At 39.0% G+C, this 17,426-nt stretch overlaps 1 protein-coding gene across 3 annotated transcripts in view; it reads right to left on the bottom strand.

Annotated features, from left to right (window-relative positions):
• Positions 1-2,791: 2,791 nt before the first annotated feature.
• Positions 2,792-17,426, bottom strand: part of KIT (KIT proto-oncogene, receptor tyrosine kinase) — a 54,530-nt gene continuing 39,895 nt past the window's right edge. For all 3 annotated transcript variants that reach the window (XM_027885542.1, XM_027885544.1, XM_027885543.1), the window contains exons 11-21: positions 17,284-17,410; positions 16,921-17,025; positions 16,723-16,833; positions 14,924-15,074; positions 13,074-13,162; positions 12,597-12,724; positions 9,719-9,841; positions 7,145-7,256; positions 6,952-7,051; positions 6,219-6,324; positions 2,792-5,100 (exon numbers count right to left, since the gene is read on the bottom strand). In XM_027885542.1, the coding sequence (XP_027741343.1) occupies positions 4,975-5,100; positions 6,219-6,324; positions 6,952-7,051; positions 7,145-7,256; positions 9,719-9,841; positions 12,597-12,724; positions 13,074-13,162; positions 14,924-15,074; positions 16,723-16,833; positions 16,921-17,025; positions 17,284-17,410 (1,278 nt within the window). In that variant the 3' untranslated portion in view covers positions 2,792-4,974. The remainder of the gene's footprint in view (positions 5,101-6,218; positions 6,325-6,951; positions 7,052-7,144; positions 7,257-9,718; positions 9,842-12,596; positions 12,725-13,073; positions 13,163-14,923; positions 15,075-16,722; positions 16,834-16,920; positions 17,026-17,283; positions 17,411-17,426) is intronic.

Below are 17,426 nucleotides of genomic sequence, written 5' to 3'. Positions count from 1 at the left end.
GAAAGCTACATGCTGTGGCGACCTGATGGTTGGATAGTGTTAAACCTGCCACACAAAACCCTTATCTGATGTGAGGTTGCTTAGCAAGGAGTGCATCCTGAAAGCTCAGCAGGCCCTTTGGGGTCTGCCAGTTTCTGCAGCCTGTCACAGCCTAGCTAAAATGATTTCCAGAGCATGGACAGAAAAATTAAGTGATTGGACCTATTGCTACTAGTAAATAATCTCTGCTGCCTGGTTGGCAGCTGATAGATAATAATTCTTACCAAGAAGAATGACCAATAATCAATTTATGAAATATGGACAATCTTTCAGAAAACTTAGCCTCACAGCAATTTTTGGTCACAAAATTACTAGTTACAGAATAATCTTTTAATAAATTAGTGCTCAGTAAAAAACATGGCCATTAAAAGTCATCTGTAACCATTACTCACAGTTACAGAAGTTTCTGGAAACCACAACTGAACTGCAAAGAAGGTTATCACATTTTTGTTACAACTTTAGCACTAAACCAGAGGCTAAAGTCTATGCAACTGCTCCTTCTCCTCTGCTGAGACTTAGATCTCCCCAGAGGAAAAGTAGGAAGTTTCTTAATTCATGTTCAGGAAGAGGGAAACATTTCACTCTCTTGGTTTCAGCCTACAACACAGTAGAATTAAGGATGTTGTTGTCCAAATTCTCTGGTGATCACTATGAACATTTTGGTCCAGGGTGTGACTGGTCGTTCCCTGGTAACTTGGCCCAGGAACCTTATGTCTCCATTTACCTTCCCAAAGGCCCATATGGCATACAGACGTGAAAGAGAACCAGAAACAAAGAAATCTGGTGGTGGTGATGCATATGATACTGGTCACTAATTCCACATATACCCTAGAGTTTCCATGATTTTTCTTCTTTTCTCCCACAAAACCCACAGGTATTTGCTTCTCTAGTTAGTAAAGAGGACAGAGGACACGTCATTCTCTACTGTTCAGCATAAGGTGAGAATTTTCTTTTTTACTTCTGGCTAAGTGCATGTTACAGTCAAGATTCTCCAAAGTGCCCTAGCTGATTGCAAAATCACAGAAGGGTTGATGCTGTAAGCCAGGTCATCTGGCCCAACTCCCCTGCTCAAGCACGGACACCTAGAGCCCATTGCCCAGGACTATTTCCAGATGGTTGTTGAGTATCTCCAAGAATAGAGACTCCATAACCCCTGGGACAATCTGTTCTAGTTCTTGGTCACCCTCACAGTAAAAAAAAAAAAAAGTGTTTTCTGATGTTGAGAGGGAACCATTTGTACCACTGCCTCTGGTCCTGTCACTGGGCACTAAAATCAATGACAATTATTTCAGTGTTACTGAAAAAGAAAAGTGCCTGAATCAGTCGTCTTCGAACCTTCCCTTCAGATACTTGATCCGTGATGGTCCATGACCCTGACGGTCCACGTTAATAACATGGTGCTGGTTGCTCTTTATATCTGGGCACAATAACGCTTTGAAGGACTGATAAAATACATATTAAATGTTGTACTGATACACTTTTTCATGTAAGCTATTGCTTAGAACTGGCACAATAAAATAATTCGGGGGAAATGGGCTGCGTGACCATGAGCAGGAATGGAAGCAGTATTCACTGTGAACATTGTAATAAGAAAATGGAGTAAGATTCTTTCAGAAAGCAGAGATGCCATATCCTAGGGTGTTTCAGAACGGGAAACATTTCAGGAAAATAAAATTAATGATGTGCTAACCAAACAAATACATAAAATAGCTCCTTTGGCTGAGCTAAATGAGAACTCACAGATTATTCGTACAATTCAGCTACCTGAATCCCTCAGTATGAACTCAACTTTGCTTGAATGGGGGGGTGGGCAAGACAGGAAAAAAAATGTTCCAAATCAGATACAATCTTGGTATCTTCTGAAGCATTGATAGAAACAATGACAATGCTAATCGGGACAAAGCCTGCACCTCCTGGTTCCTGGCAAAAATAGGTTTTAATTTCCTTCGTTAGTTTTAACAAACATAGTGAAGACCTGGGTGGAAGAAAAAAAAGGGGAAAAAAGGAAGCTGTTTAACAAAGGAAAATAAAGGAGGAGAAGTCTTCAAAGAGGTCTGCTGACAGAAACGTTTAGGGACCAGAACAGCTGAGGTCTGTCTCTCATATGAAATAACAGGGGTTTTGGTATCTAGAAACTTATGCTCACATGCTCTGTATCTCCTATTAGACCATGCACCAACCAGGTTAATGAAAACTCTTATGCACCACATGAACAAGCGTGAGTAGGGCACTCACAGACTTCAAATCTGGAGTAACTAAAGCAGAGGGTCTCCACTAAGACACAACGTACTTGCTCAGCAAGGGAAGCATCCAAAGGGGGGTCCAAAGCAGCACCAGTTATTTCCTGCTGCCTCCCCTGCAGTGTTGCACTTGGTCAGCCCAGCTTGAGCTTAGGCCAGCGTGCAGGAGAGGACAAGAGCATGTACATGTGTTTGAGGAAGGGGGAATATTCAGTATCACTGCACCCTTTGAGGGGCTTCAACTGTTCCCGCAACCATACTCTTAATAAAACCAAGATATCTTTGTTTTAAACACTGTTCACGACACACAGACTGCATCAACAGGATCAATCTTTCGACTGCAATTTTTTTTCCAGAATAAAGCTACATCCAAGTTTCCAAGTATTTGTCCCATATATTCACAGGTAAAGAACTTACATAACAAAAAACCAATAAGGTTTACTGGCACATATTTGCAAAAATGTTTCAGAATGCCAAACTTGACCTGTGTGTGGCCAGACACTGAGATTTTGCTTCAACTCAAGAATTTATTAAGACTTACATGAAAATAGTCCATCTTAACATAGGTACACATAGGGAGCATTTGAATATGTATTTACAGATTTATTTGAACTTTTCTGAACTGCAATTCTACAACTGAGCAACATATCCATAAGTGTTTCATAAACTTTCAAACACGTTTTTATACATATAGTTTTTGCATATATATATATATATAAAAAAATATTTTTGAGACTCAAGGACTGAGAATAGTCAAAAGGACATTATTGCTACATTTCCATATTTACAGAAACAATGCATAAACTGATTCAAAACACCAAGCCATTGCAAAATAAGTTTCAAAACCCCCAAAATTATAAAAATATAAATTTCAAGAACGAAAAAAACCTCAAACCTCTTTCAGCTAAGTGTCTGTAAAGTACCGAGACATTTATAACAACTAGTTTGTCTACAATTGCTCTGAAAGCCAACATGTTACAAAAGAGCTTTTATAGCAATCAACTGAAAATGCTCAACAAGTATGCACAGGAGTGCATCCAAACAAATGGCTAACTTTGGAAAGGTGCAACAGCCTAAGTTCAGTGCAAATGGCTAATTTTTGACTAAACTCTGAAAGACAGATTTCTGTAACAATAAACCAAATGCACAGTCATTAGGAGGAGCGTGGTATTCAATGTAACCCAAAATATACCACCAGTGTGTGTATTTACAATTACCTTGTATTTGGGCAGTTAGTTATACATTTGAATTGCATGTAAACTCAACCAAAATCCTGGTAAAGTAAAAGTTACAGAGTGCTTAAGTGCATTGTAAATAAATAGGTACTCAACTAGTACTCTGCCTCTGATGAATGCTTCTCTCAATGCCATTACATATTTCTAGGCGTCAGAAACAAAGGAAGAACAGAGAAGAAAAAGGCTTAGAAAATACTTGAGCCCAACCCTGGGCTCAACAGATGCTGACCCCAAAGCCTCCTGTGTGTCAAGAAAAACTGAAGGGATTCTTTCTCTCATCCCATTTATAAATTCGGCACTTCCCAGTTAGTCTCTTCTTTATTACCCTCTCTGGACTACCATGGAAAGATCAAACAACTCTGGGTAGGGGAAATAGCCCTTTCCAGTCAGCACCATCCAAGACTGCCTGTGGGAAAAGATTCACCTGGGTAGGACAAGATAAAGAAAGGGCCCCCAGGAGAGAATTTTTGGCTCTGCTCTGCCTTAGATAAGATGACTCGTTAAACGGCCTCTCCTCCAGACACACAGTTTATTGGAAGGAGCCCTCCTCCTCTATTTTGACCAATTTGGCAGGGCCCACTAATCTTTGGTGAACACTTTTAGACATAACTATTAGCAAAACAAACATCAAAGTCCTCGGGCTCTCAAGACAGGAGGGCACAGGAATGGTTCAGGCTCCATGGTGGAGTGAGACCCACTGATGGGCAGCTTTATCCTGGCAGGGAATGCGCCAGTGGGAAGTAGTGCATATATCCATGGAAACCTTGCAACTGGTTTGCAAGGCTGACAGTGCAGGTGGGAAATAAAGACGAAGATCCATACTCTTTTTCTCTTCTCCTCTGGTTCAAACCCCAGAAACAGGAGGGTTTCCAGCTGCGCAGATCAACTTTGGAAGGGTCTTGGTCCATTCTCCCCTCTTTCCCAGGTACATACAGCACCCTCATCAGCCTCCAACCTACGATATCTGCCAGGGAAAGCCTCTCTGGCTTGGCTGGATGTGGAAAGGGGTTTGCAAAGCCATTAACTTAATATTTGTTTATTTCTTAAATTCAGCAAAACAAGATTAACCAGAAAATGACTGTACGCATTCCAGGCACAGATCCAGAGAAGGATCACTGCAGATTTGGTTTGACCTACATTCATCTTATTCCATATCCTGGCTCAGGATTTCTTTTGTTGGTTGGTTTTTCCTTCACATCTGGCTCTTTACTGCAAATACACACAACACAGCAAAATATATACAGCTTCAGTTAACACTGTAACGATGCCTGTAACCGTGCTCAGAAGATTAAGTTTATGTGTAACAGTGCATGGTAAAGGACAGTATTACAACAATGTTTCAGCTACACAGTGGTAGTAGTGAGTAAAAGTAAGAGAAAATATTGAAGTCGTTCCTCTTTCACCCCCTGCACAATGCAAACAGATAATATATCTGAGCTCCTCTTCTTCAGAGGAGCCACTCAAACATCTTCGCGTACCAGGAGAGGTTGAGTAGATGAAGCACTGCTACCCACTGAGTTAATCCTCACTGAGTGATCTGGAGCATTTCCTTGACTGGAAGGTGGGGTTGAGAAGTTGGCGTAAACCTGCAGAAGCCAAAGACTGATGTCAATACTCTGCAGACTGCTTCTTTCATGCATATTTGGAGGCTCTCCTTTCCTAGCCTTTTCACACTACACACCGTCATGGAAGGAATCCAGCTCAGGCGTTTCTTTTCAAACCAAAACAGTTTCAAAAAGGTCTTGGGCTTAACTGCTCTTTTAAAGAAGCAAGAATCTCAGTCTCGCTTACTAACTACACCACAGCTTCAAACTGCAGGCCAAATTTCAACTGAGCTCGAGAAAACACAGCTCAGGTTATTACTAAACTCCCCCAGCAACCTCACTAATACTTCCTTCATTTTCTTGCTTTTGTTTTAGTACTGCCTGCACCTGCCAAAAATACGCTACAGGATGCAATTGAACACCAGCAGCTTTCAGTTTCCTCTTTTCTCAAATTGTCAGGAAGCCATGTACTCTGTGCCCAAACAAGGCAGCCAGAAGGTAAAGGGAAGCTTTATTTTTAAACCAGGTTTTAAAACATCCTTTTTTCAAACCAGAGTAACACACAAATTTATGGAGAGAGAAAACCCAAGATTATCATGTGCCTCCAATTTTTCTTTAAACTGTTTAGTCCAGTTATCCACTCAGAACAAGCTTTTACTCAGGAATGGTCAAAAGAGTAGCAAATATAGTTTGTCATTTATATATCCTCCAAGGTTATATAAATAGAACTAGGGGAAGCAAGTGAGAAGATGCAGAAGCACACTTAAAGCTCCACCTCTTCATGCAGAAAGCATTTCTAATAAAAGCTAAATATACTTAATTTCTGTGTCCCAGATTAACAGAATTTTTCATAGTTCAGGATAAGAAGAATTTATGTAGTACCATTACATGTTGTAACATCAAAATTGTTGTGACAAGTCTATTTTGAGTGAGAAACATGCAAAGAGTCTCCTCCAGCTGGAGTCTACTCCACGCATTTTTGGTGTGGCCTCAGACAACTACTGCCTAATGACACAGCTAAGCAGAAGTGAGTAGCCCAGACATTATTCCTACCATTTAAATTGACAGTGCAAAGCTACATAAATGATACTGGAAATAAGTGCCTGGGCTCTCTGCTCTAGTATAACATCTTGTTTGAAACTGCTTGATCCATAACTTACCCGGGGGACATTATCTGAAAGCTGCTGCTCTATCATCTGTACGATCTGTTTAAATGTGGGTCTCTGTAAAGGATCAGCATCCCAGCAACTCTTCATTATGTCATACCTGTAAAGATACTGAAATTAGGTACTGCTCATGAGGAAATCCTTAAGAGCTTTTATCTTGCCTCCATTATTATTTTAAAGGAAAGTGTGACTCAGTCCCATCTTATTTAAACAACTTTTAAGAACAGGAATGGTGTTGCTAACACTTGTGCTTGTGACAAGAGAGGACTCAATACTAATAGGAGGCTATGGACACAGTTTTCTTTGACAGCTTGCTAAATGCCAATCCATTTACAAAACAGTGAATTAGGGACGGCTAATAAAGAAGATCAGTAGCCAGTCCTCTTGCTGTCAGGAAGTACAGCACAAATGCAGATGCTGTACAGTCTGGTTATACATCTCACTGACTTCTTTATCTGAAGTAAAAATGTTTAATTATGTACTGTGATCTGTCAGTAATTTATTGACACAAAACAGATGCCACAAAAAAGTGATCAGATGGCAGAAGGCATGTGCGAACTTCACTGATTGTAACACAGGCATGTATTCTGCTAGTTAGAGTACATGAATTACTTAAAACATGAAAACAACTTTAAAAAAAAGACAATGGGGCAGTGCAATGAGCCTTAATGCAAGAATGCACCATTACTGATGTTTGGATGATTAGAGGTGCTGTTTGCTCCCTTACATTTCAGGAGGTGCGCACTCAGGGCTAAACATCCTGTATCCCTCCTTGATCATTTTATAGAACTTGGAGTCCACGGGTATCCCTGGATAAGGGCTGCTTCCTGTTGAGAAAGCAGATAAGCAAAATGATTTCTGCATCTCCAGTAAACCCCAATATGAAATAGATCTGAAGTGCAGATCTTCAAGGAGCTTACCTAAAGAAAAGAGCTCCCAAAGCAGTATCCCGTAAGACCACACATCACTCTCAAAGGTGTAGACGCAATTGAAAATACTTTCGGGTGCCATCCACTTCACAGGAAGACGAGCCTTTCCAGGGAAAAGGGAATTAATTAAGACAATGGGCATAAGGCAGACAGAATTTACAAGATAAAATTAATCTTTTCTGTTTTTTATGTGCTTTAAATGCTTGTAAAATCAAGAAGTAGAAATATCCAACCAAAAATGAAAATCTTAACAATGTAGAGTCTCCAAGTGCTGCATCACTACTGATCTATCCTTCTGTGGGTCTACTGAATTAATGCAGTTCCTTGCACTCTGATTTCTTGAATACTGTTGGATTCCCTCTGTCCAGTTAAAAAAGGGTATCAGGAAGTCAGAGGAAAATAATATAAATAACCGTGGCACGGTTCTTCAATCAAACAAGTTTTGCCAAAGCAAACTGAGCCTTCTAATAAATATTTTGCATGACTCATCAGTTCTGGGATTCCCAGTGCAAGAATGACTATGACATGTTAGAGCAGGTCAGAGGAGGGCCATGAAAATGATCAGAGGGCTTGAACACATCTCCTATGAAGAAAGTTTGAAAGAGTTGATGTTGTTCAGTCTGGAGAAGAGAAGGCTCCAGGGAGACCTCACTGCAGACTTTAAATATATAAAGGGGGCTTATAAGAAAGATGGTGAGGGACTTTTTACCAGGGCTTGTAGTAAGAGGACAAGTTTTAAACTGAAAGGGCATAAATCTAGATTAGAAATAAGGAGAAAAAAATTACGATGAGGGTGGTGAGACACTGGAACGTGAAGCCCAGAAATGTGGTGGATATCTCATCACTGCAAACGGTCAAGGTCAAGTTGGATGCAACTTTAAGCAATCTGGTGTAGGAAAGTATGTCCCTGCTTGTGGCAGAGGGGCTGGACTAGATGATCTTTGAAGGTCCTTTCCAATCCAAACCATTCTATGATTCTGTAATTCTGCGAACTCAGGAAACTTAAAGGATAGCCTAGACAAGTAAAAATTAATTATCTATAGCACATTTCCCTCCAGAGCTGCTAGTCTGAACTTCCAGAAGCCTTTGGTGATCAAGAAGTTCCTGACCTGACCCTGAAAGCAGCTTTCTTACACTAAATGCTACCCAGTATTTCATCAGGGCAGCCATTCCTGAATTATTTCAGCTCCTATTGTTCCCTAATCCCAACTTCTAAGCAACCAGTGGCTGCTGCCAACATTGTTCTGAAGAAAACTAATAGACCTGTCTCTTCCATAGCTGAAAACAAGGGCCTGAGACATCAAGGCTTGCTGGGTGACAGCAGAAGAACAGAGATATTTCAAACACCTGAGGTGCCATGGACTGACTCAAGTTGAATGTGGCACACGCCTCAGGTGTGGGATTTTCTCTCTTTATCAGCTTGCCCAAAGCCAGGCCACTTAAGTTTCTGATCCTTTATTGTCACACTCATAAGTAATGACCAGCTGCTGCTCATGGAGCCCTCAGCTGGGCTGGGGAGGAGAGTGGCCTTGCTGAGCATGGATCTTCTCTTCTTTGAAAATCAGTGCAAGTGAAAGCATGTGTAGTCTGAAGGCAGCAGCTGGCTGCATCTATATGACACAGACTAGGAACAGTAATCCAAGCAGCATAAATCAGTTTGAGATGCAAAATACATACACTTCATATGCACTTCTCCAGCTTAACGACAGAAAAGCTCAATTTTCTTTTGTAATAGGACTCTTTTTACTTCACTAGCACTTTAAAGAGGACTTCAAGTGCTGCCAAGGTCATCTGCATCACTTGAAAGTGTCTTTGTACCCCTCCAGAGGTTTTGTCAGTACTCATGAGATTAGTACTCTTCTACATGGGAAATTTTAAACTTTTCTCATCAAAATATAATGTCTTGTTCCAACCCTGTAACAGAGATTGAACTATAGTTACAAGTTAAAGATGTATTTACACATATGAGGTTAAGATCTCTGCATGGAATCAGAGAAAACTAAGGTCTTTTTGCCTAATTTATGCCCTAATTAATAAATTCACGCTTAAAAATTCAGTTTCTATTGTCTGAGTGATCTCTTACAGAAAAGAATAGGCTGCAACACCCTGATTATTTAGATATTTTTAAAATAAACTATTTCAGTAATGGGCAAATAGAGCAATGCTCAGAGAAAAAGTTTTCTAATAATTATATTTAGGATTGGGCTACCAGAATATTTCTATGACAAAACTTGCAATTATTCACAGAGCTGTAACTTTTAGTACATTTAAATACAATAGAAAGACTGGACATTATATTAGTGCAGCAAAAACATCTCTTCCACTACAACATACATTCAGATACCAGCACATGTTTTCCAGTATAACAACACATATACACCCGGGGTTTTGTCAGCACATTACGTCAGAAATTGCGCCTCCTAACCTTCCTGACAAACACGGATATATACCACAAATCTGGGGAACTCAGATTTCCATTTAACTAAGAAATACTGTTCTTTGCCTGTCCAGGCAACAGGAACTCCTTTAACTTAAAAGAAGTGGATAAAGTATCATAATACTTACATTTCCTTTGACCACATAATTTGAGTCATTCCTTATATCTCTTGCCAGGCCAAAGTCACAGATTTTTGTAATTCGACCATGAGTTAGAAGAATATTTCTCGCGGCCAGATCCCTATGAATGCACTAAATAACAAACAGACAAACAAACAAAGCTATTTTACAGTATCTTTAAACGGCTGTTGCTTGGTTACATGTTTGCTTAGCTATGTAAGTTACTGCATTATGCATTTTATGGCAAGCTGAAAGCCATGTGCTAATAAGCTTACTTAGATGATTAAACATTCTGGTGTAGTATCTTTACAGTCATGACATTGATCCATGCATTTATTTTAGAAAAGACCACTTGCAGTCACTTTGAATTTTTCAGAGTTCCACATTTTCAGCTAAAATATAATGTATTTTCTCCCTCTTTTTTATCAAAATCATCAGTGGCTTGCTTCCTAATAAAGGAGAAATAGGGGGAAAATGTGGTTTGTTTCCAAAATAATTCCAATAGTCTATTAAATAACTATTTTGGTTGAGGGAAAAATGCTGCAAAGCTGAAAACAGGGAAAATTATGGTAACAACTTCAAAGCACACAAACATTAAACTGAATCCCACTTCAGAAATACTTCTCTGGAAAACCTGAATTATTAAATACCTAGGACAGTTTTATAAGTAGACCTAAGTATTTGAAAACACTGGAAATTTTCACTTTCCAGTGTCTTTCAGTGGACAGTCATGCATTCTGTGACCTAGCTAGCTTATATTCCAGTTTTCACTTGAGAAGTGGGCATGTGTTGATAACTCCAGCTCCAGAAGAGTGCCTGAGTTTCCCAGAATTTGTATTTCTTTGTATGCAACTGTGGAGCCCATGTGTGCCTGGTAAAGAATGGCCATGGTTCTCTAACAAAATGATTTCTTTCTGCATCTGGAAAGGAGAATATTAAGCTTCTGCTTTACTAATAGCATACAGTACACAGGTGACATCTGCCTAAAAAATAACTGAAGATAGTTCCTTTTTTTTTTTCCTTGAAATACAAAGCTTTCAGAATTCCCTATGAGAAATGACTTAAAATATCAAGAGTTACACAAATCAAGCTCAGAAAATAACTGCAGACTGCATAAGCAACCTGCAGTCACTTTACCGTGCTTACACAAGGAACTATTTTTAATGACAACTACTGTCTCAGTGGACTCTTGTTCAGCTCCTTATGCAACATATTCTGCACTTTGCATATATAAAGCTGAGAACATAAATGCTCTGAAGCAGGATGGCGATGGAATGGCCAAGCATTGGTATGACTCTGCCTTGCTCCTCCAGAATCAGTGCAGTATGCATTGAATAAAGACTTTGTCCAACAGAGGAAGCCCTGTCTTATGATTAAGGCACCATGTGCTTAAGGCAATTACACTCCCAGAACAAGCTACTACATCGACTCCTGCACAGCCTTGATAGGCATGCAAGTTGCAGAAGTGCAGCTGGGTACTCTGCACTGCTGGTCTGCATGGACCCTCCTTCCTCAAAGACTTGAGGCGATCTGAGGCACTTTATCCATCAGCCCACACTGCTCTGCATTACGTAGCTGGAGCTAAATGCATGTATGTACACAGCGACTGAAGAGGACCAAGCAGACTAACATGTTAGCACACTGCAACTTAATTCTTGATACAGTTGTTAATTCTGCACTGCCAAAGCACATTACTTCCCAACCTCAAGGTGATGTACATTTATTATTGCCTTTGCTCCTCAATGCCATGGTGTCTGTTTGTGAAAATGGAAAGACTATGAAGAAAAAGTCTTCTGGGAATGATACATAGTGAATCCTGGGGCTACTTTATAGGAAAATAGAAGAAATACAGAATATGTGTGCTAAGCACCAGATGTCCTGAATAGTGAAGGATGTAGGAGCGTGGTGAACACCATTACAATCTGTAACATAATATGTTTGCATGTCAGGCCTGTTTTGAACCTGTTGATAGATGAAAAATAAACTAAAGAGAAGTTTAGGGTTTGGTTTGGAAGAAGGAACAGTGGGAGAAAAAACCAAGTGCAAAAGCAATTTTTAATGTGCAATTTCCTTGCAGTAGAATTTGAGATGTATTTCCCAATAGTGACACAGGACTCCAGGATTACCTTTCTTTCCTTAAATTGCCTAAATTTGGTTTTGCATTTTATCCAAGGGGCACCTGTATTATCCTGTGTCTACATTAGTTACAATGTTTACATGTTAAATGGCATTTTTCCGATAAAATGTGAGAATAACCATTGGAAAATCAAAATTATGCTGTGCTTAAGACTTCTGTTCTTTATAAATTCCTTTCTGTTATGCAATACCTCTCCTAAGAAACCCAGAGAAATGTCTGTTACGCTCAGCATAGCCAAAAAAGATTCTCTGTGGGTCTCTCGGCTGATTTTATCTTTCCAGAAAATTAAACATTAGGACATCTCCTGTGAATTAAGCCATGCTTACAAAAAAAAGCACACAATGTGATAGCTCCCCTGTTTATGGCAGTATTCTGAGACAATACATGAGAGAAGTAGCAGGTGCAGCATTGTTTAAAACTCATGCAAGTAGACAGTTTTGCACTGATTCTACTACTGAACTGTGGATATACAATTGCAATGCTTCACATTGACTACTGTGCACCCTATATTCTGTTTTATGGGATATAAAACATCATTTTTGGCCAATAAGCACAGTATGGAACTCCACCATTAGGTAAAGCTTCAGGTATGAGAGGGACTGTACCAGTTCGCAGTGCTTATTGAAAAGAGCATAGAAATATTTGGCATTTAAACACATGGATCATATTAGAACACTGAAAGTGATCCTAAAAAAAAGAAAATTAAAAAATCTACTGTTTTTGTCCAGCTCTGAAAAATTCTTAACTTACATTTTTGGAGGCAAGGAAGCTCATGCCCTTTGCCACCTGGTAAGAAAAGCTTAGCAGATCTTCAACATCTAGAGCAAGTTCATCATCTTCCGGCATAGAAAGGGTAACATCCTGATCAGTGTAGGATCCTGCAGAATATAAACAACAACAGCTTTTGAGTTAAGCAAGTGCAATCAAGTAGAAACAAGAGTTGTGTTAACCTTAAACAAAACAGTTATTTGAATAAGTACCAGTCTAGAGTCACATAAATAGCCCATCTCCAAAATGCAAAAAAACCCCCTGATACTCCATCTAAATGCGGAGAAATACAACACACTGTAATTTAGCACACTGTTCTTTTTCAAACCTTCTCATACCAGTTACTGGGTTTTAATTGTCCCCATTCATCAGAGACAAGTACGATAAAACTGAAAAAATCCACGAAGCCCCTCTTTCTGCACTCCCACCAGTAAACAGAATCCTTGTCACTGAACTCACCGGACTTCACAGGTCGTTTTTTATCAGCCTTTGGTGGGACTGCGTATGACACTCCTGGTTTCATGTCCATGTACTCATTCGCAGCATCACTGTAGAGGCAGCAGATCAAAGGAAACACAGTTTAGTGAAAAAGGTCTCAACAGCCATCCAAACAAAAAGCCAAGTCGTGCCAACCTTCTGAATATACTGCTTTACAAATCATCAGTAGATTGGAAACTAATGCGTGTGTGAAAAAGATGAGGAAATGCCTGTACAGAAAGAGAGGTTTGACAATACAGTTAATGATACATCTCAAAGTTTGGAGTTTGGCTCAGGTGAGCAAACAAAACCCCTCACATGAATACTGTTTATACAGACTTCATTCTATAAAATAACATCCAGATGTTTCACAGGATCTGCTAATGCTTCCTTCTTCTGCTTAGGTCAACTTCTAGCAGAATATTTCAGCAGCTCAACTGGCAAGTGAAATGCAGAATACAAACAATAAAAAATATTAAATTCAGAGATTCCCAAGCTCCATTGGGGATTCATATGCATTTCCAAAAATCAGCTGAGGCTTGGGACAGCCATCTACCACATTCTTTTAAGTCTCATTTTTCCTGATGCCCTGTATAATTCAAATGTACAGATTTTCATACTATATGATTTACAAATAAGCAGTCAGGCACCTTTAGAAATGATGGATGTACTTTGGCATTTTTCACTTCATTGCCATTAGAACTCATATACTTCCTTAGCCTGACATATCTGTTTAGTTTATGACCAATAAATGTAGCCACAGAGCTAAGACAGAAAGGAGCAATGAGATCACCAACAGTTTTAGTTACCATCAGAAACATATTATTCAGCAGCTATAACTTTCAGTAAATACTAATACGAGAATTTTGTAAATAATCTGCTGTTAATAATTCAATTTATAACATGTGCTCAAACAGTGAGATTGATTCCTTCACTGAAGAGGGCACACCTCCAAAGGCAAATCACAGCTTTGTGTTCATCACCCCAGTGGACCCAACCCCTAGGGGGTATCCCAGCTATCCATCTATTGCCATGGCAAAAACAGTACTATGTTACTGGGACAAAGGACTTTACCATGCCCTATGGGTCTGCCTGGTTCTTTTGTGTCTGCCAGCACAAAGTAATGGGCCCACTATGGCAATAAACAGACTAAGAATGGGCAGGTATTGTAACAGCCCCTAGGTTCTGCTAAGTTATTTCTCCTTCACTTTGCAAAGGGAAGGAAGTCTGCTTGGAAATGCACTTTGAACAACCCTGGGATGGTATCTAAAATGGAGTAGTTAAAAATATACAGATAAAGTAACTGGAAAAAAAACAAAGTACAAGAGCAACCTCAGAATTGTGACAAAAAGTTGTTTCATCACAAAATGTAGTGAGTTGTCAGTAGTAGCCTGCCTCAGACACTGTAAGGCACTGATTTGATTTTGTAAAAGTCATTTCTAAAGGCAAGAACTTGGTAGAGCTCAGAGTGCTAACACCCCAACACTGGAGGAACTGTAATTCATGCTGCTAAATGAGCACTGCCAGTGTTAAATGGGAACAGTAAACACAAATACATATGAAGACTGGAACCAAGGAGGTGCATAAAATAACTGCAGGAAATTTGATCAAGAAGTAAAACAGAGAGTGTATACAATCCATTGCACTCTGTTAGAATAAACCATCCACTGTACAAATTATCTCTTAATTGAATTGTTTCCTTGTGCAGCCAAGAATATTCAAAGCCTGTTTCATGAAAGGTTTCTCCACACCTCTTATCTCTAACAAACTTAGATATCTCCTCCTTCCCAATCTTCTAAAAACACAAGTACATTTCAGCAGGTCCGACTTACGCTGCAGGCTCTGCCTGACGCAAAATGTTCTCATAAACTGCCGCATCTGCATGTTCTTCATGTTTGGGGCAAATAAATGAATCTCGTTTCCGTCTCAGAAAATTTAAAAGATCACCATAGCAGCAATATTCTGTAATGACCAGAGTGGGACCTGTAGATGCATGTAAGGTTTATAAAGCTGGTGAGTATTGTTTTTAAAGCAGTAAACCTTAAATAAAGATAGCATTCAGTGAAGCACAAAAGCTGGACTATTAATAAAAAAATCACACTGCCTAGCACTGTCTAGGCTTGAAAAGTTACAGAAATGTAACCCAGTATCTTCCCTTTCACAAATTAACAACTATGGTCCAGCTAAAGCTGTGTCCCAATTAATTTTCTGCTCCTCAATAGCATTACACTGTACAAAAATTAAACAAATAAGTCTTTTTCTCTTTCTTCGTGTGATAATGTTTCTGGCCAGACACATCTGTTTGATTTTGCTCACTTCCTGAAGGAAGTTATTTGTTCCAAATGTTAAGAGTAATTCAAGCTTCAAACATTAATCCTTTTGATTCACTTGTGTTTACAGTAGAGCTTCACACTCCTTCAGTAATGTTTTGGAAATGATGTAGAGTGTTATATTCTGCAGTATAATAGGAAAAATCATTCAAACAGAACAGCCTGCTGCGACAGAGAACTACATTGCACAAGGTCTTAGAATATTAAAATGAAATCAGAAAAGAGAATCAAGTCATCTTCAGCACGGATGTTTATAGATCAAATATGTGTCTTCTGAGTGAATGAGTCCAGCTATGGATCTTGAATATGTAATTGCACTGTGTGTTATTTCATCTCTAAGTTTATTCTGTACCATTGTTTCCTAACCTCACTAGTTTATTTCCATTTTTTTTGCAGTTAAAAACTATAGATTTCACAATAGCAAAACCAGTGTTTCTGGTAGGATTTTCTTACAGACACCGCATTTTTTCAGCTGAGATGCATGCACTTAGGCCACTTTGTTAACTGCTTGAATAAAACTGTTTCATTCTATTTTTAAATCATTACATGTGAGACATGTTTTGTGTTTGTCTAAAACTATGATTTTTTTACAAGCTCCTTTTCTTTGAAAAATTAACCAGAAACTTAAAGAACACATATCTGAGTAAGAAGAAACATGACTGTTCATATTAAAATGCACAGCTATTAAAAGTACAGGTCTCTATCATTCTGTATTGACACTTCAGATGTTTTGTAGCTTTTATTATGTATGAAAACAAACTTATTAAGTTAATATTAACTGTGAAACATTAGGGTTGTGCATTACTTTATTTGGAAAATATTTTTCTCAACTTTCTGCTGCTTAGAATTTGTAACTTCAGTGGTGCCTTAGCAGACACACTTGCAGATTAAACAGAAGACTGGAAGACTATACAAGATAGGCCTGTTGACTTCACCTTGGATACCAATAAGACACCAGTTCTCACTAATGAGAAAGAGCGTGGTGGAGGAAAAAATTTGTACCGTACATTTTGTCATCTCTCAAGAAGAAAGCACACAATGGTTCGCATGAAAGAGAATAAAAGCAACCTTCCTGTTTAGCTGCAACTACAGTGGTCTTACTACTGGTTTTAGGATGAACCTAAAATCTAGATTCAGTAAATCTCAGGTGACAGTTATGATGATCTGCAATCTGTCTAAGCACGGAATGTATTTAAGATTTCTATACTTATAGCAGCACCTTGGATTCTTCTTCACAAGGTTCATCTTCCTGGCAACAAAAAAAGGAACAGAAAAAATCAATTATGTGTTGATAACCCCACCTCCAATAGTGCAAGCTCCAAGCAGATTCACAATATTAATGTGGTTTCCAAGGTAACTCAGCACTTTAAGCTCTGACATCAGGGCTTCTCTTTCCGTCAAATGGGCACTTGCTGCAAGGCAAAGCAGAGTGTTCAGTACGTAACACACCGACCAGATAGAAGAGAGAAAACATTGGTGAATATACTACAGCAACTTACTTTTCAACATCTTTACTGCGACTGTCATAGCAGCATCAGATTTAAATAAACCATAAGCAGTGGCTTCAACAACTTTTCCAAAAGCTCCAGCACCAAGGGTTTTACCTAATAAAGCAAACAAAATACTCTGTAACAACTTGCAGTACTTCCTCCTGAAGGGCTCAACATTTTATTTTTTGATATCAAGGAAGCTACTGCAGAGGCACCTGCTTGCTTTTTGTCCCAAGGTAAGAATGAGCAATTATCACTATCTGCATTATTGCACAACATCTTTTTGACAAAACCCTGCTGTGTTTGACCAAAGTCTCCTATGAGACCTGAAGGTTTCACCTTGCAGATGAAGTTAAATAAATCTAAACTAACCAAAACTCAAACGGTTTCTTGGAAATTCCCACTTGTGATCATAAGGAAGTTGTGTTGGGTCTATGTAAACATAGTTGTTTCCATTTATTTCTTCAACAACTTTCCACTGAACTTCGTACTTGGGTTTCTGGAAAAGAAGGAGA

This window comes from Empidonax traillii, unplaced genomic scaffold, assembly GCF_003031625.1.
Source record: "Empidonax traillii isolate 1590-97213 ecotype Southwest subspecies unplaced genomic scaffold, ASM303162v1 scaffold167:size2001844, whole genome shotgun sequence".
Taxonomy (NCBI): Eukaryota; Metazoa; Chordata; class Aves; order Passeriformes; family Tyrannidae; genus Empidonax; species Empidonax traillii.
Note: the sequence above shows the minus strand (reverse complement) of the source record. Positions and strands in the feature narration are given on the sequence as shown.